The sequence below is a fragment of the Temnothorax americanus genome, unplaced genomic scaffold (genome assembly GCF_048541705.1).
Source record: "Temnothorax americanus isolate GAGA-0224 unplaced genomic scaffold, ASM4854170v1 Scaffold20, whole genome shotgun sequence".
NCBI lineage: Eukaryota > Metazoa > Arthropoda > Insecta > Hymenoptera > Formicidae > Temnothorax > Temnothorax americanus.
Genome location: NW_027509339.1, coordinates 1,720,473 through 1,744,181, shown reverse-complemented (window position 1 = coordinate 1,744,181; position 23,709 = coordinate 1,720,473). Strand labels below are relative to the sequence as shown.

General features: G+C 39.5%; 2 protein-coding genes across 4 annotated transcripts; one reads left to right on the top strand and one right to left on the bottom strand.

Annotated features, from left to right (window-relative positions):
* Positions 1–2: 2 nt before the first annotated feature.
* Sam-s (S-adenosylmethionine Synthetase) lies at positions 3–14,673 on the top strand. 2 transcript variants are annotated; one of them, XM_077406223.1, is made up of 10 exons: positions 3–156; positions 2,374–3,314; positions 7,804–7,881; positions 8,217–8,339; positions 8,864–8,976; positions 11,447–11,590; positions 11,991–12,209; positions 12,318–12,500; positions 12,632–12,765; positions 12,973–14,673. In XM_077406223.1, exons 2-10 carry the CDS (start codon positions 3,200–3,202, stop codon positions 13,076–13,078), a joined length of 1,215 nt encoding a protein of 404 aa, XP_077262349.1. In that variant the 5' UTR covers positions 3–156; positions 2,374–3,199; the 3' UTR covers positions 13,079–14,673. The 2 variants fall into 2 exon arrangements, with proteins under 2 accessions (XP_077262349.1, XP_077262348.1); XM_077406222.1 differs by lacking the exon at positions 8,864–8,976 and adding an exon at positions 9,746–9,858 and having other exon boundaries at positions 5–156.
* Positions 14,674–15,309: 636 nt separating this feature from the next.
* LOC143897507 (uncharacterized) lies at positions 15,310–22,135 on the bottom strand. 2 transcript variants are annotated; one of them, XM_077406219.1, is made up of 5 exons: positions 21,633–22,135; positions 19,957–20,281; positions 18,957–19,238; positions 18,692–18,874; positions 15,310–18,506 (listed from the first exon to the last, which is right to left on the bottom strand). In XM_077406219.1, the coding sequence occupies exons 1-5, from the start codon at positions 21,795–21,797 to the stop codon at positions 18,136–18,138; spliced, it is 1,326 nt and encodes a 441-aa protein (XP_077262345.1). In that variant the 5' UTR covers positions 21,798–22,135; the 3' UTR covers positions 15,310–18,135. The 2 variants fall into 2 exon arrangements, with proteins under 2 accessions (XP_077262345.1, XP_077262346.1); XM_077406220.1 differs by having other exon boundaries at positions 15,654–18,506; positions 18,966–19,238; positions 21,633–22,134.
* Positions 22,136–23,709: the final 1,574 nt, after the last annotated feature.

Here is a 23,709-nt window from a genome sequence, read left to right as displayed (position 1 = left end):
CTTGTGTCTTGCGCGAATTACATTTCCGGCTGTGTCAGGAATACGCGACAACGCTCTACAACAACGGAATTCCGCCCTTTTAGAAGCTCTCAAGCACTCCAAAGATAACGCGACTTGGAATCACGCGTGCTGATAAGCACTTGACCGGTGTTATCGGTAAGCATCCAAGCTGCACTTGTCGGCTTCTATGTACATATACGTTCCCGCAATTGCGCGCACATTAAGAGCAGAAATCCGGAAAATTCTACTTATTGTTCAGAGTTAAACCGCGAGGGGGTTGGAGATACGGACAGTAACTTTCCTGTAACTTTCACAGATCACTCCCGCGGCACATGATGCAATATGAAAAGGTCCAAATGTAAAGTATGACGAAGCGAATCCCAAGTGATTATTCGTCGAGATCATAGTGCCATGTTGATCTCGACGAATAATCAGGAGAAACGTTGAATGTATCAAAAGAAATTGTAAACTTCTCATAGCGTCATCACCTTCGGGCTATCTATTAGATATCTATGTTCTCGGATTTAAGAATTCAAATTTCTAACTTCTAACATTCGACAGTTGGACTATCGTTATTTAAAAGCAAAACTGATTTTATTTCATCAAAGAGAGTTGCAATAATAAACTATAATGCTAATAATTTTTAGATGATAATTGAAATAATTAATAAATATATTTTAGATAATGATATAATATAATATATATAGAAAAATTAATTTACTCGCGTGAGTTTCGAGAAATTATTGATGTACGCGAGATTGACAGAATAATATAATTGTTTCAAAGTGTTCATTATAAAATGCTGGGTAGATCTTTTGATACAAATAGCTACGCGATTAATAAATATTAATTATTATATAAAAATAGCGTTTATCAATGAAATTCTCATATTCTCGTTATGTGTAATAATTTAGCAAATTAAAAACATCAGGAAATTCAGCGAATTTTCAATCAAGGAAATAGAAATTGACCATATTATACAATTTTAACTTTTATTTACAGTATTTCATGTATACGAACATAATATAAACGGATATATTAGTCAGATGTGAAGTACTTGCCAGCGCATTAATATGGATTAAATATTCATAATTACTGTTGAAATACTTGGCAATATAGAAAATATTTGATATACAGGGTGTTTAAGTGTATACACTCTATGTCAGTTATTTTTTTTAATAATAGAATTATAAATAAATCTTTCGAATAATAATTATTTTGTTTAACAATTAAGATTTTACCTATGATGACTCAAACGAAAATTTTTATTTTTATTTTATTTTTAATAACAGTTTTTTAATGGTGTAATTTTTATTATAATATGTAATTATAATTGCATACCTATTTATATGTGAATATTGATATAAATGAATATCCGTGCTTGTTGTAAAAAAATATACTCGTTCTGAATAATTAAGTAAATTATGTGTAATATCGTTTTTGTTTGAGAAATCTAAGAAATAAATTTTTGCGGGTATGTGTATACATATATACCCTGGTGGAAAAGTGTTTCAGAATTTTCCATATTAATCAAAATTTCTATAAAAATTTTCAGATTTTCTCTAAATGCTCAGAACTTATCAGAATTTTTTTATAAGAATTAGAACGTTTTTCAGAAAAACTCCAATAAAATAGCAAATGGTTTAACATTTCAAATTTTTCCCGCCAACACACACATCTTTGTAAAAATCTGAATAAATATGAGAAAGTCTGTGTAATTTATCAGAAATTTTCATACACACGGATACTGAAGTATTCCAAAAATCTTCATCTAATTATTTTTAAGTACCTAAAAAAGTATCTGAGAAATTTTATGTATTTTCTAAGAATTTCTCTTAAGTCTCAATTCTTACAAATTTTTTAAGAAAATATAAGAAATTTTTTTTCATTTGGATACTGTATATGTATAATACATACGGATACTGAAATATTCAGAAAATCCGCATCTAATTATTTCTGAGTATCTGAAAAATTTAATATATTGTATTTTTTCAGAATTTTTCATAAGTCTCTCAAAGAAAATATGAGAAATTTTTTTCATCAGAGTATATGTATAACTGTAATAGATAAATATAGATAAAAAATGAACGTGCACAATATAAGTTTTACAAATGAAATTATACAAATTCATCTTACTAATTGTAAAATGACGTAGCATCAGTATCGGTGTATATCTGTTCTCTAAAACTCGTCAAAACGTTGCATTTCTTTCAGAAAATAAACCATTTGACTAAACGTTTTCAGAAATTAAGTACTTCTCTCCCAAGAGGAATAATCGCCAACGCGATTATCCAGTTTCGCGATAGAATAATCCCCAGCAAGCGTCCTCGGAGAGACTCTGACCTCTAACTTGCGTTTCGTTTTTTTTCGCAGGGGAAGCACGTGGAGTCGAGGAGGGCGACCGGAGAAGCGAAGCGGAGGAGCGGCAAAACCGGCGCGGCGCGACGCGGCGAGAGAAGACGCGCGCTCGAGACGTACCGCGATCGTCCGTCCGATCTTCGATTCGATCCCGACTCGAATTCCGCGCCGTGCGCCCGAGCGCGTCACGTGACCGGGGTGCCAGTCGGCCGCGCGGGCAGGCGGAACCGAGATTATAAATAGAGGACGACAGGCGCCGGGGAATCTCTTTCACTTCCCGCTACGCGTCGCGGCGCGTCGTCTCTCACTCTCGTCTCGTCTCGTCCCATTCGTCCCGATAACTCCTTAAACTCCCCGATCATTACGCGGTGTGCCGTGTGCCTGTGTGGAGCTCGCGCGCTCACTTTCCGACACCCGACGACCCGCTCTCCCTCTCGTGCACGCCGTTCTCGCTCGGTCGCGTCTATCCTCTTAGAAGAGCCACGCGGGGTACAGCCCTGGTGAAGAGAGACGCGGCTCGATTGCACCCCACCGACCTTTTTAAGCGGGCTCGGTGAAACTCGGAGCGAGGCGCGCGGCGGAGTGGAAACGACGAGGACGGCGACAACGACGGCGTCGAGGAGGAGGAGGAGGCAGAGGCAGAGGCACGTGGAGTCAGTGGAGGAGACGAGTTCGCTCGCGGCCGTACGCGACAGCAGTGTTCGACGACGGCGCGGCGGTGACCGATCGACCCCCCCGCACCTGCCCCCCCAACGATTCTGAGTGACGACCGACGACAACTACACCCGTTACGAGAGACGACACGGCGACAACGGCGGCGACGACCCCGAAACGCAGAAAGATGCCGGAGACCGCGCACCATATGAACGGCTACGCGAACGGCCACGCGCCGCCCGAGCTGCAGCAGGACACCTCGTTCCTCTTCACCTCGGAATCGGTCGGCGAGGGACACCCAGGTGAGAGAAGCCGTCTTTTTCCCCCTCCCCTCCCTCCCCCCGCCGCCCGGGGGGGACCACCCGTTAGACGACCAACCCCCTCGCCGGGTCTTATCGGGCGACCCTGCATTATCGGTCGGAAAAGCTTTCATCTTTCTCTCTCTTTCTCTCTATCTGTCTCTCTCTCTCTCTTTCTCGCTCTCTCTACGTCCCCCTGTACACCTCTTGCGGCTTTCGCACTACCACCACCACCACACCACCACTGCCGCCGCCACTACCACCATCATGGAGGAGAGTCGTCTGATCCCGGGCGCTTGTACCGCGCGCTCTTTCCTATACCTACCTACCCTTTTTCATCATGTCCCCCGATCGAGATCTCATCTCGATTGACGCATACACGTCCCCATACACGTCTTTCGTCTCCCGCCTTCCCGTGACACTCCGCCGATCGTTCCCTTCCCGGGACGAACGGCCGGGATTGTGCTCTAAAAAAAAAAAAAAGGCGTTTGCTCGAATCACGAGCGAACGGGTCGCAAAGGGATCTCCGCGTTTCTACATATTTTCTCGCCGACGCGACGCGGCGTGACCTGGCCGGGGCCGGGGACATGGCACATTGCCGCTGGCTGGCGCGCCGCCGCGTCGCCATGTGCTCGTGGCGCCGATCGCGCTGCGATCGGCGCGCGCGAACCGCGCTCGGCTCTCGGCGGACGCCGGTTGCGTCGTGTCCGAAATTGGCCTCCGCCTGAATGGACCCGTGCCGTGCCGTAACGTGCCTTGGCGGCGCCTTTCCGCATCTCATTTTAGATAGGGAGAACCCCCGTTGCTCCGAGATACGTACCGCAGATATGTACCGAAAAATTCGAGATACGTATAGACACAAAAGACGCCTAACGCGATTGGAAACAGAGGACACAGGACTTATAGTTTCGTTAGAAGCTTGGCTCTTTGCAGTTGAACCTTCCGTCCCTTTTATCCCGTTTCCTTTCTGTCGAGTCTGATTACTCATTTCGTCTCGAGTGCAGAAAATGCAACGGAGACACCAAGGAACACACAGATGCAAGGTCTCTGCTATCTGGTAAAAGCCTCTTTCTGGAACGAGCTTGATGAAACCCGAAAAAGCTCATCCATTCTAGATTCTTTTCTTGAACGTTCACCGAAGCGCAGATGCTGCTGAATCGATACAAGTCAACGTTGAGTTACGTATATTTCGTATGTAAAAATGCATTACGTTAGCATGCATTAGCATTAACGCAGGCTAATCGAGATCAACCGTTCTCTGTGTTATAGATAGAAGTGATAGGACTGTGAGAAAAGGGAACAGCTAATTGTGCTAAGGCGAGACCGGTCGGGAAGATGGAATGCGGTCGTTCTACGAATTCTCTTCGTTATTACTTTCTTATTGCTTCGTTATTGCGAGCTTGATTGTCACGAATCCAGTCTGCGTGCATCAAGCGATCGTTTGTCATGCGCGAAAGGAAGTTCGCCATTTTCTAGAGCTTCTAGATGATTCTGTTCGCGACCTAGGTGGCGCGGCTGGTCGCTCGTCGACGCCGCTCAAATGTTTGTTGATGTTTCTTCTCGGAATCGATTGGCTTGAACCGTTAAATTGTTATCGTGCCGATTGTCTGCTTCTGGAGTAGAAATAAGATATAACTTGATTGTTGTAGGCATCGCAGACTTCTTGGGCAGAGAGAAAGAAAGAGAAACATGAAGCTATGATTGAGTAACACGAACAGGCTTCGGGGACCCCCTTCTCGCTTTGTGCTTCCTTTTGTCCTATACCCGTTGGAATCTTCCAGAACTGGCCTTAGAGCCCGTGAGAGACCGACGTTTGGTCGTAGTGAATAATAATAATTTCATATCGTTACATACATTTGTTTATGATAAGTCGAATAATTACAAAGAACATGAATATGGAAAACATGTAAAAAGTAGGGCACTAACAAAGCTGCCGTAATGTATGTTAGTAACAAAAGTAGGACCCGGTGCACAGGAATTAACCAATTATTTTAATTTCTCATAGCTATTGAAATTATTAATCGCAAAAATATTATTCTTTATTTACAAACGCAGATACACTATTTTACACTAGACGCGTAAATCTGAATATTCGTCAAATATCTATTTTATCTAATACTCTGATACACTGATAGACTGATACATGTCCTAATCTCAATGATAACAATCGCCAAATGCGGCATTTGATATAGGTGTATCCGAAATTTATGGAATGCGCGAAGATCATATCAAGTAATACAAAATTAAAATATTTATAATTTATATGCACATACACACACACACAAAAAAAGCATCTTTATATTATATATATTATATATAATAAAAAAATTGTTTCATATCTCGAAAGCGCGACATATGAAGTGCTGCTTTAGTGCTCTCGTTTCACGAACATCTGTTCCTTTTGAGACACAATGCTTTCTTCTTACCCCTTTTTTCTCTACTTCCAACCGAAACGTTCTCTAAACGACCGCCATTGATCACAGAGGGTTTGTGACTGACAAACGTTTATTATCATTTATTATTATTATTATTCGTTACTGAGCCAGAAATCAGCGCTTTTTTCTTCTTCCTCCATCACATTTGTTTAATCTTTTTTTCCCAACTCTCATTTTTTAATGCTTTTCCAATGATTCATTATTAAACCGTAAGCTTTATAATCCACGATTATATCAACGACTCAACATTATCTGTATTAGTCATCTTACAGGATATGATGTCAGGAATGGGGAAATCGCGCAAGGGACTTTTGCAACTAATCGTAAAAAGATCATAGCTCGAAATAGCTTTGACTTGATAAAGTAATCTCGTAATACAAAAACAAATTAACATTTAAGAACATAATAATTTTATGACCGGTATTTCATAGTTGGATCTTATTTCAAGACCGTCTTAAGTAATGTCTTAAGATGCTAATACGGCTCTGTGATTGGTTCATTACATCTTAAGATTTTACTTAAGATGGTCTTAAATATAAGATCCTACTATGAATATCCGGCCTATGAAGCTGATAACAGTTCTGCGGTGTTCCATATGTCTGTGCTTCATGCAACTCTCTTCTCAAATAGTTTTATTTTAAAAAAATGCCTATGAAAATTTATACATATAACAATTGTTTGTGTAAATTTCTTCATTTCTGATACTCAATCCAAGATGGTTGTCGTGAAATTCCACTAACATTCTAAAAAAAAAATCGCAATACTATTTCCGAATTTATTTAAACGTTCGATTTTGTATGTAGCTCATTTTTACACATCTTGATGTGGTAATTCTTGTCTTTTAACTTCAACTGTTTAAAAAATAACGAATAGTAAATTATTTTTTTGCAATCGGCTCGTACGTTGCTAATTATCTCTGCGGTTAATGACTTGTTTTTTCTCTCTACATCTCGGCTCTAATTATATCAAAGATAAAGAAAGAAACGAGTTACGTGAGCAATTTAGGCGAACTAATCTTGGATTAGCGATTCGCTGCTTTTCTTAAATTATATTATAATACAGACAGAATAAAAATTAATTATTATGCTATTATTCCTTTATATAATAATAACGGACCCCACCATATCCTTATGGAAATTGGGTTTCGGTGAAATTAGCTGAAACTTTGGAAATAAATAGTTTATGTGATGCTGATCAAAAGTCACAATGGGCAAGATTCATAATAGTCAACCGTTTAGATGCTATCAGCGATCAAAAGTCAAAATAAGGCGTTATGCATGTCAACACTATTGTAAAACAGTGGACTGCAATGTATTATTCTGCAGAATCATACAACTTATTCTTTTTGTTAATACAAAAATATGTATTTATGTGAAGAAAATATGTATACATGCATGTGTGTATATATACATATATGAATTATAATCTTATAACACATAATTCACATACATGCATATACATTTTTTTCACATAAATACATATTTTTGTATTAACAAGAAGAATAAGTTGTGTGATTCTGTAGAATAATACGTTGCAATCCACTGTCCCACAATAGTACTGACATAATGCCTTATTTTGACTTTTGAACGCTGATAGCGCTTAAACGATCGATTATGACGATTATTGTGAATCTTGCCCATTACAACTTTCAATCAGCATCATATAAACTATCTATTTCTACAGTTTCAGCCAATTACACCGAAATCCATTGTACCACAATAGTACAGAAATAACACATTTTGACTTATGAACGCTGATAGCATCTAAACGGTTGATTATTGTGAATTTTGCTCATTGTGACTTTTGGTCAGCATTACATAAACTATTTATTTCCAAAGTTTCAGCTAATGTCACCGAAACCCAATTTCCACAAGGATATGGCGGGGTCCTTTATTCTCTCTTATTTTTTGTTTATTACATTTATATTTACTTTCTTTACAAGGTTTTTTAATTATATTTTAATCATGTTTATAGATATTGGAAATCCTCTAATGGTTTTGATTAATAATTCACTTTGATTAGTATTATATATTTATATGTCTTATGTTATTTTTCAGACAAAATGTGTGATCAAATAAGTGATGCCATTTTAGATGCACACCTGACACAAGACCCCGACGCTAAAGTAGCATGCGGTAAGTTTCGCCAAGACAGTGCTGATTTCTACAGGCATTTAAACACGTATCATGTATGAATATGTATTCTATTTATACATTAGTTTGTTCAGCCCTGAACTAGTTCTAGGCCGGAACTTTTGACTCCTGCATCTATTGCATTTGCAATATATTATCGAAACGAGCAATCTTTGAAAGAAAAAAAAATGTTTTCCCAAGTACATATATAGCTGCCTTAACATTTACTTTATATAACATTCCTTCAATATATAATCGCATTTAAATATATTCTATATGTAATTTCATTATGTAGATGTGTTACACTATACTTAATCGAGTTTTTCTATTTTCAATAGAAACCGTAACGAAAACTGGGATGATACTTCTGTGCGGGGAGATTACATCAAAGGCTGTGGTGGATTATCAGAAGATCGTTCGGGATACAGTGCAACACATCGGCTACGACGATTCTTCAAAAGGTACAGCAACAGGCCGATGCGATACGCGCTTATATCTGCCCTTAGTCTCAATGATGCACGTCTGTCACTTTCTCCGATTGTCTGACACTTTGTTGGATGTTAATTCTATGTTTGCGCGAGAAAAATTAAAATCCTTACACTCGCGATAAAGAGACTTTAATCATTACTCATGTAACACATGCATGCTCTGTGGCTGAATAGATAGCCAGCTCCCTCGTCCTCATAAAATTCGCCTCATACAATTGTCCTTCATCGAATTGTCACGACAACACGATCGAATCATGGCGCAAAAGATTCAAGCACCAAACATTGTGATTTCTGTTTTCTTATATCGAACATTAATGGTAATACTAAGATGAGTATAAGGATTCTTCTTTGTACACACACATTGAGATGTTTGACTTGGTTCCTCCATGTCTCGATCGCTCGGATAATCAGTATCCTGCTCATTACCTTTCGGACAAAAAAAAAGATCATGCAAAAAGAATGAATAAAGACTGTGTAACGTAAGCATATCGTGGCAGGATTCGATTGGCGTACGTTGAACCTTTTGGTGGCGATCGAACAACAATCCCCAAATATCGCGGATGGTGTCCATACGGACAGGCAAGAGATGGACGTGGGTGCAGGTGACCAGGTACATAACCCATTCTCAGCCCGTGCCACAGAACAGCCAAAAATAATTCAATGTCAACGATCTACCCCATGTTCTTGCTTCTTACTATCCTCTTCCTCTGACCTCCTTTAAACTTCAGACGTTCTCAAATCTGTTTTGCTATTCTGTGTGTCACAAGCGTGTGTTACATCTTACGTGTGCCTGCGTGCGTGCGTGTGCGCAGGTGAGAATGCAAGCACCTGTGCGAGTTATCTAAGCATTATCGTTGTAAGATAATACCGCAAAATATCTCTTGAAAAATTCTTCGCAATTTTAATCGTCAATCGTGCAGGAGAAATTTCTAATTTGGCAGAGATGTCTCGGAGAGATGGTTTACAAAGCACTGGAATGCGATTCCAACAAAGTCCCGATATTAGTTATCATGTATATAGAAAGTGAGGCTGCGTGTACTATGTTCGGACACGGTCATATGCGTAAAATTCACTCGTAATAAATTTTGTGTCTAATTATAATAAAAATATAAAATTATAAAATTATAAAAAAAATATAATATGCACTAAATAGTTTCAAAAGAATTTGATTCAGTATTATCTCCGATATTTCATGAAGTTTCCGTGCCCGAACTCGTACGTGCAGCCATTGTATTAGTTTTTAGTCACTCCAGGATTATTGGGATCAACGTGGTCCGTTAAAAACCCAACGCATCAAAATGGCGGAATTTCGTGCAAGGACAACGTCGACGCGTAAAACAGCAGCGAATATCTTTGTCTCACTACGATGATTTCTACAGGTTTTGACTACAAGCTGTGCAATGTTCTGTTGGCGCTCGACGCTCAGTCACCAAATATCGCGGCAGGCGTTCACGAAAACCGTAGCGACGAGGAAGTGGGAGCAGGAGATCAGGTCAATTAGCATTGCCATCGTTGAATTTCCTCTTCTTTTTATCTCCTGTCTTATTCTCTTTGACCGTTTGCCTCCTGCGCTACTAAGTACAAGTTACAGTAGTTGTATAAGTAACATTTCACTTCTTTATTTCTTCTTGTAATCCTACTGGCCTATTTTTATTTCTTCACTATAGAGGTGGAAGTGGTATATGACATATTGAGTGTTCTTCACATATTTGTTACATTATCACGGTAGTTTGAATGCATTGCTACAAATGTTATTCTGTCGTTGATTCTTTACCGGGATATGGTATATAAGAAGTGTAGGATATATACAATTAGTGCAAAAAATTTCATGTAGATAGATATAGAAACACTTGCATGTTTTACGTTATTGTAGATTCCATAGATTTGGAAGCACTTGCATGTTTTATATTATTGTAGATTAATAACGTCTTTAGTAGGATAACATGATCTTAGTGTAACCCGTAGTTAAGAATTTATTGTTAAGTAATTGTAACCAAAGGAGATTGGCCACTGACCATACTGTTAAACGAATTCGTTAAGTAGTCGTTATGTAAACTAGTTAGTTGGTTATGTAATGAATGGTGTGTGAAATGTAAATAGCTTGTAAATTAAGTTGTTTATTAATGTTAACTTAATTGTTAATAAGTATATCCCTTTTGTCATATTGATATCACTTCTGTTCTGTTCTGTATGGCACCTTTTATTAGATGTTGCTTCATATTTCTCATAGATATATACAGAGTGTCCCATTTTAAAGTTTACAGTGCTATATCTCGCGAACCGATGATTTTACTGAAAAATGTTTCAGACAAAAGTTGCATGGTTAGGAGGAAGACACATGATTCAGATGTGAGTCCTGTCGTAGATGCCATCGCTTTCAAGAAATTTGTTTAATGGAACTTGATTTTTTCCTTGAGTAATAATAACAATAATATTATTATTAAAATAATAATAATCTTATTATTCGATTCCTTTCATTCTATGTATAAAAGTATGAAAGTCAAGACATCGAAACATGAATACTTTATGAGATATTTCATATTTTACATTAAAAATATTGAGTCAAAATTTAAAATATTTCAGGAAATTCTTAACAAAAAAAGCTTTATTACAGTGTTTTGAAAACGTCTCGACGAGATCTACAACTTTTATCTCAAGGAAAAAATCAAGGTCTATTTAAGAAATTAGTCACCTTCAAAATTTCTTGAAAACGATAACATCTACGACATGACTCACATCTGGATTATGTGTCCCTCTCCAAACCATGCAACTTTCGTCTGAAACATTTTTTAATAAAATAATCGGTTCGCGAGATATAACATTGAAAACTTTAAAATGGGATACACTGTATAATACCCCATACTTGTGCATTAATTTACGCTTTACAAAAGCTTTTCAATTTTTAATCAAGCTTTCTTTTCTTTCACGCATAAAAATACAATGTTTACTTTTATATTCTGACGGCACGTAATTTCAAATAATTTATCTACGTATTTGAAATTATATGTACAAAGTCTGTTCGATGCTTGAAGCTTATATCTTATAAATTTTAGCTGGAATAACTCAATTTCTTTCATCAGGGTCTAATGTTCGGGTACGCGACCGATGAAACAGACGAGTGTATGCCATTGACGGTCGTGCTGGCACATAAATTGAATCAGAAAATCGCCGAGCTAAGACGAAGCGGCGAACTATGGTGGGCTCGTCCAGATTCAAAAACACAGGTTTGATTTTCATATGTTTGTATATACTTCTTATTTATCTTAATTTACAAAGGGCAAAGTTCGATAAATTTGATAAGATAAAACAAGCGGAAGTTTCAGTATCGATATGGAATTTTAAAAATTTGTCGGAAGATGCGCCTGGAAGTCGAAAAATTTCTAATCTAATCATTTCCGATACTTTTCACGCTCAGAGACCTAGACAATAAGAAAAAAAAAGTTCATGGACAGTGAGATGATTATTCAATGATGTATTTTATGTATTTGCTACTCTTGAATGCTATGATGATAAAAACCTAGCTGAGAATAATCCATTAAATATAATTTTTTTACAATATTTTAATAACTTAAAAAATTAATGTATAATTAATATAAGACGTATGTGTAATTATGTATACGACAGGTAACCTGCGAATATATCATGGACCATGGAGCCTGCGTACCTATAAGAGTCCATACTGTTGTGGTGTCGCTGCAACATAGCGAAAAAATCGGTCTAGACGAACTCCGGAAGGCAGTCATGGAGAAAGTCATCAAAGAAGTAATACCCGCGAGATATTTAGACGAGAGAACAATCTTCCATGTGAATCCTTGCGGGCTTTTCATTATCGGTGGTCCACAGGTATTATTAAAGTCCCCAAGTATTATATAATATAATCAATGCAGATGTTAATCGAATGTGCAACATATTTTGCAAGTTACTCTGATACATTCTTATTTAAAATTTTAGAGTGACGCTGGTCTTACCGGACGGAAGATCATCGTAGACACGTACGGTGGTTGGGGAGCGCATGGTGGTGGTGCATTTTCCGGTAAAGATTTTACGAAGGTGGACAGATCAGCTGCATACGCTGCGAGATGGGTTGCCAAGTCTTTGGTAAAGGCTGGCCTTTGCAGACGCTGTCTTGTACAGGTAAAACTCACAAACGTCAAGCTTTATTCTTGTTCAAATAAAACAAGCAATTTCCACAACTATTTTGTAATGAAATTTAAGAAAATTGTATATCTTTGTATTATGAAAAAATTTACGATTATTTATATTAGGTCTCCTACGCCATTGGAGTGGCGGAACCATTGTCTATCACAGTTTTTGATTATGGAACATCCACGCGTTCTCAAAACGAGCTCCTAGACATAGTGAACAAGAACTTCGATTTACGACCCGGAAAGATCGTCAAGTACGTATACTTAAATAATTTTAACATTTTTCTCGTAACTTTAATATAACTTGTGTTACGCAAATTGTTATGATAAATATTGTTTTACTTGTGATATATTGCAACGACTATATGATGTGTGTGATATAATTTATTGAATAATGTAATATAATACATCAAATGTACAAAAAGATAAATAAATTAAGGGTGTAATTATCTTTTTTGTAGGGAGTTAAACCTTCGCAACCCTATTTATCAACAAACCAGCACATACGGTCACTTTGGACGAGACGGTTTCACATGGGAGCAACCAAAAAAGCTGATTCTCGATTGATGAGAGGATGGATTTTAAATTGGTCTCGGCGTTTCTCGGTCTTAGATATTTTATAGAACATCTCTGTTTCTCTTTCTCTAACTCTATCTCCCTTTCTATCTCCCTCTCAAAGAAGTAATCGTGTTATTTCAAATAAGAAGAAAAAACAATTTCGTCCGCGATACTTCAATTCCCGTGTCGCTACCATCACCGAAGCCACCGATTTCTTACGCCAATGCTTAGCAATAGAGAGGACTAGGTATAGGCAGTTCTCTTTCTAGTTCTTTTTGCCATGGAATACCGCATTATATATGTGACGACAGGCATAGTACAAATCTCGTTCATAATCCGACACACCGGGTATGAACAGTCATTTCTTCCTTCACTCTTTCGGTTTTTCGTGTGATGGTATCTCTTAACAATACGGCACAATAACCATCTAGATATAATGGGCGCATTATGCAAGTAAAAGCGAACCGAGCCTATATTATGGAGCCCATTGTAAGTTTCCTTGTTCAGGTCTTGAAGAATTTCTTTCTTGAACTGATTGTGAGTTAACTCAGTCTGGCAACAGCAAATCGATTTTTTCCTCGCTGATACACGCTGACTACTTACAAACCAGTAAGAAGAAGAGAAACTTGTAGTGGATTAAATTTTCATCTGAAGAAAATGTATAAACGGGCGCTATACGTGTTTTCAGATTCGGGAAATGTAACTGCAGTCTCATAGATTTTTAGCTGTATTTAGTAGCTCCCTCCCACGTACACGAAAGTTCGATACTCTGACTTAATCAAGCTAAATGAGCAAATTTTTAATCAGACTGCACAATTATACACGGTAATTTATGTAAGCCTGTTTTATTTCAATAGTGACGCTATCGACTTTCCGATCGATCTTTCGTGTATGTACCTTCATTAGAATTATTAATCATAGAGGAGGGAAAAGAAGTGTAAATTAATGACAACGTGTCCTTGGAATGTGTATAGCAAAGAAGGAAATGACGTTTGTGTGTCATGAACGCGTGTTCGCGTGTCATGTTCATGAGTTTCACGAAAGGCAGTTGCAATACAATGCCGGATCGGATGCATTTATCGACTATAGATCAACCATTTTTAAATATTTTAGAATATTTAAAAATCATCATATTAGTCTAATTGAACAGCTTCGTTATGGAATTAGACTTCATTGTTTTATAGTATACGCGCGAATATTCTTAACTAAGCAAAATGTGTTTTAATCGCCCCATGAAGTGTACGGTCATTTCCCCCTTTGCTATTGTTTTAACTAAATAGAACAATTGATGCAACAGATGTTATAAAAGGAAGCGAAACCATTGAAAATCCAATTCCGGTAGAGGTCCAGCACAGACCGTGTGACGGAGCTCGCAACTGTTGTAGAATTTTTCATTGTTTTTTGGTACAAATTGTCCGACATAATCGGATTTTAATGGGAGAAACAAATAGAGAATCAGTTGTAAAAAGATTTTAGTCATCTTCTGGCAGAATTGATGTGTGCGACTTGTTGCGACGTAAATCATATCGGCAATATGTAATAATGCACAGGATCGTTAAAAAAAAAAAGAAAGACAAAATAAAACGGATTTTTTAATAAAAGTATTCCCTGTCGTTTTGTGTACTACCGCATCATTGCATAAGCAAAGTGTATTTAATCCTCAATCTTCCTAGCGTTTTACGCAACGCATAATTTGCATTTGACGGACCAATATTGCATTTCTGTGACCATTTCCCCGACAAATGTGACATGAGCTCTGTCGCACAAGACGCTGCGACTGGCTATAATAGTTCGCGAACGTAGCGAGCAATTTTTACATGCATTTCCACTCTTGCATTTATCACTCTTCAGTATTTGATGATGTAACGAGATGTACATGTAGAATTAATTCCTGTAATCTAATAGCCCACATGATTCCGCCTTGTCGCGCATTTTGTTACATTATAGCAATACTTTTACAGTGATGGAATACCGTAGATGCGCGTATCCAGCAAAATAGATTTGAATAAAACGTACATGATACACTCGTCAGTGTACAACTTATTCCCGTGTATATAAGATTTTGAAATATTCTCTCCTTTTAAATATTCTCCCCCACACTGTTTAAATAGGACTTCAATATATGAATGGCTATATATATAGCATAAAATATAGATTTTTAGAAGATTTAGACTAGGTGATTATAAGGATGATAGTTGTAATAAAATAGCATTTATGTGCACATGAATGACATAATTCCATTAATTTATAGCTTTATATTTAGAACTATATACATCAATTATGAATAGTTATAAATTCTACATCGCAAAGGGGTACGTGATACATAATCATATGTGATCTTCCGAATATAAAAATTATATATAAGAATATGATCATTGCCTTAAAGGGAAAGCTAAAATTATACTAATGCATTCAATGTTGTTGCTGTTATGCTATATTTAGCTATGTGACGTAATTTAAATTTTTAATACGTTGCACATACCTGATTCAAATTACACTTAGTATTAAAAAAAAAATTATATGCTATAATTCAATCACGCAAAGAAAAAAACCTTATCAATTGAATAAAAGAAATGTTCGGGACTTAAAATATTAATTATTGGATTTATTTTAATCATTCTTGTATAAGTTGCAATCAAGTGAACGAGATATTGAATATTTGCTCATACATGTTTTCATTTTGCATGTTGCATTACGTAGTATCTGTTTTATTACATTTAAATGTAACTTATATTTTCAAAACTTTATATCAGTCTAAATTTTTAATGTATTCTTTACTTACAATTTTGTATTTCAAATTTCGTTTCGTATATACATTTCATTCGAATACATGATTTGGGTTAACTTCCCCAATTATAAGATTCGCTCATATTTATACAAGGGTGACTAAAATAAACGTATGTTTAATGTTTCTTAACGTTAAATATACTAATTACATACAGAGTGTTTTTTAAGTACAAAAAAAGGGAGAAAACGCCGTAATCAGTCAGGACTAGCTTTTTACGTACAATTCTTATGCCCTAGCAAACCACGCGCCGTTACTTTCGGACATAACGCAGTCTCGACCAAAGCCAGAACGATACAATCACACAAGTAAATTGATATCAATTTAATTATATTAAATATACCCAAGAAATTCGGAATAAACAAATATGCGAAAATTACGGGATGTATATATATATATATATATATATATATATATATATATATATATATCGCGTTCAAGATCAATAGAACGGAAGAAGATCGATCGCTTCGAAAGGATAGAGGTAGATAGAACGGATCGAATCGAGGGAAGTCCTGGTGGTGGTACACCAATTTAAGATAGTAATCACGGAGATGTAGACATGAGGCTGTCTACGACTAGTCAATCGATACAAAGAGTTGTCGCTGTCGCGCGTAGTATACGGAATAATCAGACAGGTTCCTTTCAACAACAAGCAAAGAGACGTTGCAAAGACTTTGACGAAAAGGGATACTGCATGAGGGGAGATCTCTGTCCCTATGATCACGTCACAGACCCAGTTGTACTGAAAAATGTGGTACTTAGTCGTGTTTTGAGTTTCGGACCGCATAGTGCTCAAGCTCCAGGAACAGTTCCAGTGGCCACGGTACCAGAACCACCGCAGGGTCCTAACGGTAATCCACCACCGCCACATCTCCCTCTTGCCAGTTTACCACCACCTTATTTAAGAAACCACCATTCTAATATGGAATATAATCCGGACGCACCTAGCATGGAGCCACGAATGCCATGGGGTAGACATCCGCAACCTGCGCCTGAGATTTACGGCAGGGGGCAAAGAGAACTGATCAGTGTGCCGGTTATTCCCCACACAAATTCGTCGGAAATAACCCACACCCAGAGCAATCCGCTGAAACGCAAACAAACGTTTGATTTTAATCGTCTGGGACCGAAACAGAGAGTAGTGCATAACCCGGCCAATTGCTCTCTGGAACTGAAAAAGGTTCCACAAAGCTTAAACAATATAACACAATTGAATATTCATCTTTCCAAATTCGGTAAAATTGTAAATATCCAAGTTAATCCATACATATATATATGACTTTAGTTGAGACTGCGTTATGTCCGAAAGTAATGGCGCGTGGTCTGCTAGGGCATAAGAATTGTACGTAAAAAGTCACTCAAGAATATAAAATTACCCATACGCATGCCCCTGATAGATCTAAAAATTATTTAGTTTTATCGGTACTGGAAAATGGTTCTTAATATCACGCATACTATATTTGAATAAAATACCTTTAAACGTTTTCCAGATTGTCGAAATTCTCACATTTTTTTCACAACTTTGACACCCTGTATTTTGGAAACAAAGCAGTTTAAGATATACATTTATAAGAGTTTCTATTCCTAAAATAAGCCTAAAATATCCCCTTCAATTTTTTGTATTTACTTAAGAAACACCCTGTATAATGATTATACAACTAAGCCCATCTCAATAAAATAACCATATAAACTCTTCGAAAATCTGTAGATTTTTTTCGTTAAGAGGTATACTCGCCGCGGCCATGTTAGATCGTGACGTCAGAGGCGAGAAATGACACGCTGAGAATTCTTGCGTTTCCAAATGAAAAGATATTTGCATAAAATAATACTTATCATTTCAGCACACCTCAAAAATACTTCGAGGTTCCTTTCTTTAGACAGTTAATAAAAAGCCATAAAATAAATATAATACGAAGCCTAATCATGCGCTTGCGCTTAAGCCTACATGACTAGACTTCGTACATTCATTGTTACATTTATTTTACGACTTATTAACTGTCACGGGAAAGGGATAAACCTCGGAGTATGTTTGAAGCTGAAATAATCTGAAGTATTATTTTATACCATAATCTTTTCATTTGGAAATGGCACGCAAGAATTCTCAGCGTGTCATTTCTCGCCTCTAACGTCACGATCTAACATGGTCGCGGCGAGAGACCAGGTCTTAATATCGACAGTATTCACCGCAGGTTTAATTTCGACATAGATGCCGGTTCAAAGAAACTGTTCATATCCACTAAACTCAGGAAAATCACAACAAACTGAGCAAGACATTTGCTCAATTTGCTATGATTTTCTTGGGCGCATGGATACGACTGTGTCTCAGCAGCGAGCTCTTATCCGTAAAGGTCTTCTCGCACTCGACGCACTTGTACGTTCTACCAGTATGCGTAACCAAGTGCCTGCTGAGACCTGACGCGTGACAGAATGCTTTTGGACAAAGCTGACAATGATGTAGCTGAATATCATTCGGATTTAATTTCTGGTGCCGGCGCATGTGCACCTTAAGTGCCTCTCGCTGCGTGAAGCTCTTCTCGCAGTGCTGGCATTGGAACGGTTTTTGGCCAGAATGTGTCATTAAGTGTCGGAATAAAATCTCCTTTTGCGCAAAAGCACGGTGGCAGATGTTGCAACCAAACGGTTTCTCGCCTGTAAGTATAGACAGAGACAACATTGATTATATATTTCTATAATAAACTCAATAATTACGCATTTTTCAATGCTATTAAAACGTACGTTACGCGACTATTTCTACTGAGAATAGTGGTAAGGCTATTCATACAGAATTAGATTTTTTCTACTATCGAATGAGATTAGTACGAAACGATACGAACCAGTATGTGTGCGTTCGTGTCTCACTAACGCGGATCTGGTCGGGAACCACTTTTCGCACGCCTGACATGTGAATCCTCTCTGCGTGGAATGCACCGACTGATGACTCTTCAGCATTATTCTTCGGGTGAACGCTTTTGGACACTTGTCACATTTAAACACCTTCATTTCCGGATTACCATCGACTACAATCCACATTTGCCATTTGTAATTTCTAATCGTATTTTGCTTTTATTTTTTGTTACAAATAAAAACATATTCTCGTACATTCCTTACCGATCGTATCACCCAAAGGCTGTAACTTCAACGAGTCGGGCTGATTGGCATTGTTGCTGGTGACCTCCATCATGTAAACATTCTTGTGATCGACATTCGCGATCGCTCTCTGCACCTCCTCCGCCTCGTCATCGGACTCCTGCTCCTGCTTGATGCGCGTCGTCCTTATCGTGCATCGCGCCTTCGCCGTTCGTTCTTCAGCGGGTACCAATGTGATGTTCTCCGGATCTTCCGAGACATTTTCCTCCATCTCCGGATTTTCGGAATTCATTCCTGCGTATTAAACGACGATACATATACACAGTGCATCTAAAGGTTGTTGCCAAAAAGGCGTGTATAGAGGAGTCGGAATAGAGCAACTTTCGATCAGGAACCCGTATTCTCTGAAGTAATCTTGAGTCAATACAAACCTGTAAAGGTAAGGTATGTCTGTAATGTAGTTCCTTACACTCACAGACTTGTACCGACTCAAGATTACTTCGGAGAACACGAGTTCCCGATCGAAAGTTGTTTTATTCCAATTCCTCTATACACCCCTTAACTTTAGCAACAACCTTTAGATACGCCCTGTATATAAACCAAATACTTGTAGACATTTCTCAATGTTCATCGTCTTCCCGATCTAGAGGTGTCGACTAGCTCAATGCTGTAACAGTCACCTGTCAAAATATCCGTGTTCGATTCCCGGATTTGACGCCCCGCATATATGACAATAGGAATTTTGGGTAAGGAAATACTCCATTCTGATAAAAACAAAAACTGCGAAACATGAACTTAATCCCAAGTTAACTGATAAATAAATCACGATATTGCGTTATTCTTCGCGGAACGGAAACCTATTTAAAATACAAGCCTCCAAAGTAAAAATTGGGCAAGGACCTTACAATCCCTTCCCACAAAAATTGTCATTGTAACGAAACCAGCTTGGAAGATTTAGAGCGAAAGGTCCAGAGCGGTGATGCAGCGAAACAAACTCCTCGGTAATACACACCCAGGATGTAGCCGCCGACGAGTTCCTCCTCCGTCACCTCGATGGGATCTCCGTCGGTCTGGCCACTGTCGCCTTTAGTCGCAACTAGATCGGCCAACAGCTGCTTAACCTGCTTGGATTTTCCTGTGGACTCTTTGGACTCGTCCCTATTGCTATCCTGGTTCTCGCCTTCTTCGTCTTGCCCGGTCAACTGCTGTATCAACTTCATATGCTTTCTGAGCTTGGCGTCCGCGGCCTGGCATTTTTTTCTGAACTGATAGGATTTCTCCAACTGATATTTGCAGGGATGACATATCATGTTAGGCAGGCCATCCTGCTCGTAAACCTGAAACATCGTAGGTGCCCAAGAGAGTTATTATCTTCAATTATAATTACAGATCGGTATTCATAGTCAGATCCTATACATATATAAGGTTGTCTTAAGGTCATCTTTCAAATCCTCCGTAGCCAATGAAATGAATCGTACAGCATAAAGATGCGCTTAAGACGATCTTAAATATAAGATCTGACATAGGGGTCTGTTTTTTGTCGCTATACTGGACTGCGCTAGAACTTTCCTTTTCACTTTCGCCAAATTGATTTCGCCAAAGATTAATAGATAGAGCTTAACATCAAAATATATACCTTATTATTTATATCAATATAAATTATTTATGAATTATTATTGATGAACAATTATTGATCTCTTGTATAGTACATACTAATAGTGTAGTAATGTCCACTTCTACTCCGTTATAGATTTTTTAATTCTTAGAAACCACCAGAAAAAGATAAAAAAAGTAAGTTAAACCGAGATTAAAGTGTTAATCTACATTCTTGGAAATGAACATTAGTACAATATTAGTAAAGGCTGATATACGAAGGTCTTTAAAACATTAAAAAATCTCGTAACGTCAAGAAGCCCGGGCGTCCTCCGCAATTTTATGTCGACATCGAGAGAAGTCGCCGCTCGAGGAGGACAATATATATCGCGTCTCTAGACGGCGCGCTTCCCCCGAAGGAGGATTACATCTTTACGTCGCTATACGGCGAGGACGCTACACGTCCGACATACTGCCAACAAATTACAGATCTCTATAAATCCGTAAGGTAAGCGGAATGCCTGCTTTCGCGCGCGCGGTTCTAGGTCTCTGTAATGAGGCGGCGCGCATAAAAGGCCGGCACCGCTATATACCTATCGCCCATAGCTCGTCGATAACTCGGTAAGGCCGGTAGTTGCCTCGCGCAACGTATCCCATCTCGTGTTCGGCGTCATTCGCGCGCGCACGCGTACGTATACGCACATACGCGCCGAGCGGATCGGTGTGTGACGTTGGCGCATACATATGTACACGTCCTCTTTCTCTCTCTCTCTCTCTCTCGTACCATGGTATGTGAACGTATACGCGCACGAAGAGACACGACGCGGCGAGGAGGAGGAGGGGGGGAGGAGATAACGCGAGAGGACGCCGTGCGCGCGCGATGCGCAGAGAGATAAACTAGATTCCTATTTTTCGATGAGCCGCTCCCGGCCGCCGATTATTATCGCCCGCTGTCCAATCGAATATATGCGATGAATTGCGACGCATGACGACGACAACGACGACAACGACGACGTGTCGTTCCGACGGAACGAAGGGTCCGGCGATCGCGTTCGCGCGCGTAAACGTGTAACTTCCTCGCTGCCCGCGACCCACCTCGATGTTGACGCAGGAGAGTATCCGCAACGGCATCGGCACGGTCTCGTCGTCGTAGATCGGCACCATCTCCTCCTCCTTCGCCAGGCATAGCCGGCACAGCTCGTTCACGTGGATGATCACGTTGCTCGGGCTGTCGCCCTTTTTCCTGCTGTACGTTTTCATCGTGCGCCCTTTCCGGCCGTGGGTGCCGCTCGCTCGCTCGCTCACTCGTCCGCCCGCGCGATCTATCTGTTCGACTCCCTTTTTTTCCCCTCCTCTCCCACCGTTTCCCTCGCTCTGTCTCCGTCTCGCCCTCCGCGAATTCGCGGCAATCGCGGCAATTGCACGGGACCGGAGGCGACGGCGTTAAGGTCGTAGACGCGCGACGGAGTTTTCCGTGTGGGAAGTCGCGAAGTCGCAAATCGCCAACAGGACTCGGTCACTCACAACGGAATCTATAATGGCGGTCGTCCTCAATGGCGGGCGCGTACGGCGGACTGGCACTGCTGGCAGCGCTGCGGCGCGCCACACGATGTGGAGTCAGTCGGTGCGGCGGTGGAGGTAACATGGAGGTAACGACAGCCGCGCCGCCGCAGGAGCGAGAGAGACGCGTAGATCGGCGCGCGCGCGCGCGAGCGCGAGGGAACGAGAGCGTGAAGTAGCGCGTCGTTCGTCGTTCGCGATCGACGCGGCAGCGCCGCGGCGGAGCATGAGCGACCGACAGGTTGGGAGGGAGGAGAAGAAGCAAGCATAATAAGAGATGAGTGGGCCGCCGCCAGCCGCGCCGCGCCGCGCCGCGCGAGAGTCGGTAAGGGCGATTGCGATTATTGATTTTCCATTCTTCCCAACGGCGGGAAATGCGAGCCCTGCCCGGCCTCCCTCCGGCGCGAAAAAATGGACTGCAAACATAATATGCGGTATATGCCATATGCCTCTTTCGCGCGCGCCCCGATGACGAAGTATGTCTCATCCTCGACGACAACATCCCGTCGTGCCGTCGTGTTGCGTGCGGCACAAGATCCGCCGGCGGAGAGAACCGCCGTGGAAAATGAAGGCGTCGCCGACGCGCCGCGCGCTTGTCTCTTCTCGGTCACCCGGACGTATCGACGGATAGGCTGATCTCTTTTACTTAACCCATTTTATTCTTCGCGAAAAAAAAATCTATAGTTTCTTTATTATCGAACCGACGCGACGGCGACTCCGATTAGCTTTAATCGGCAATTAATTCACCCGGCGGAATCGATCCGATCAGAATTTCTAACTGCATAATTAGTTTCCCTTTACGCATCATGTATGATATAGTTTGTTTCGGCAAACGGAGAACAGCGAAAATAATGCGTTTAACAATCTAAAGCGTGCGCGAACTGAATTCTGATTAATTAATTATGGCGATTAATTAAACCGGCGGAATTGCTTAAAACGGAATTTCCATCAAGTGTACGATATTCGTTGCTCTTTTTTTTTAATCTAATTTCTTTTTCATATCTTTAAACAAAAAAATAATAATTCTATAATTGATGTTCACAAAATATATGGATATCACTGGATAAGAGTCTTAATTACCAATTAAGTTAATCGGAGTCACCCCTATAAATGTTATTTGGACTACGAATACAACCCGAAATCGCTAATCTTTTTTTTATGTTACAAATAAAATAATAATTTTATCCACATTTACAAGATAACACATCATAGATATTGATTAAAGTTAATCGTTAAGTTAATAGGGATTTGGTCGAAATCGCCCTACATCGGGCAGTTGCGAGAATTAGTCCCTATACTACACCATGTTAAATTACTCAGCCCTCACGTTTCGCATCGTTGAAGGACATACCCTAAAGATACATCCATAATTATGCTCAAACTACTGAGCGTAAATTATCGCTAGCGAAAGCATGACACATCGATATAATCAAAATTAAGTAGCGGATACTATTTCTCCGCGAGAAATCGTTAACGATATTGATATTCAATACGGGAGAAAGGGTTGCAGAAAAACATGTTTCCTTGAGAGATTAATGGCTACGCAAGATTATAATTAACGTACGGTTTTTTTTTTTTTTTTAATTTTTAGACAAGCCACACGATATCGCGT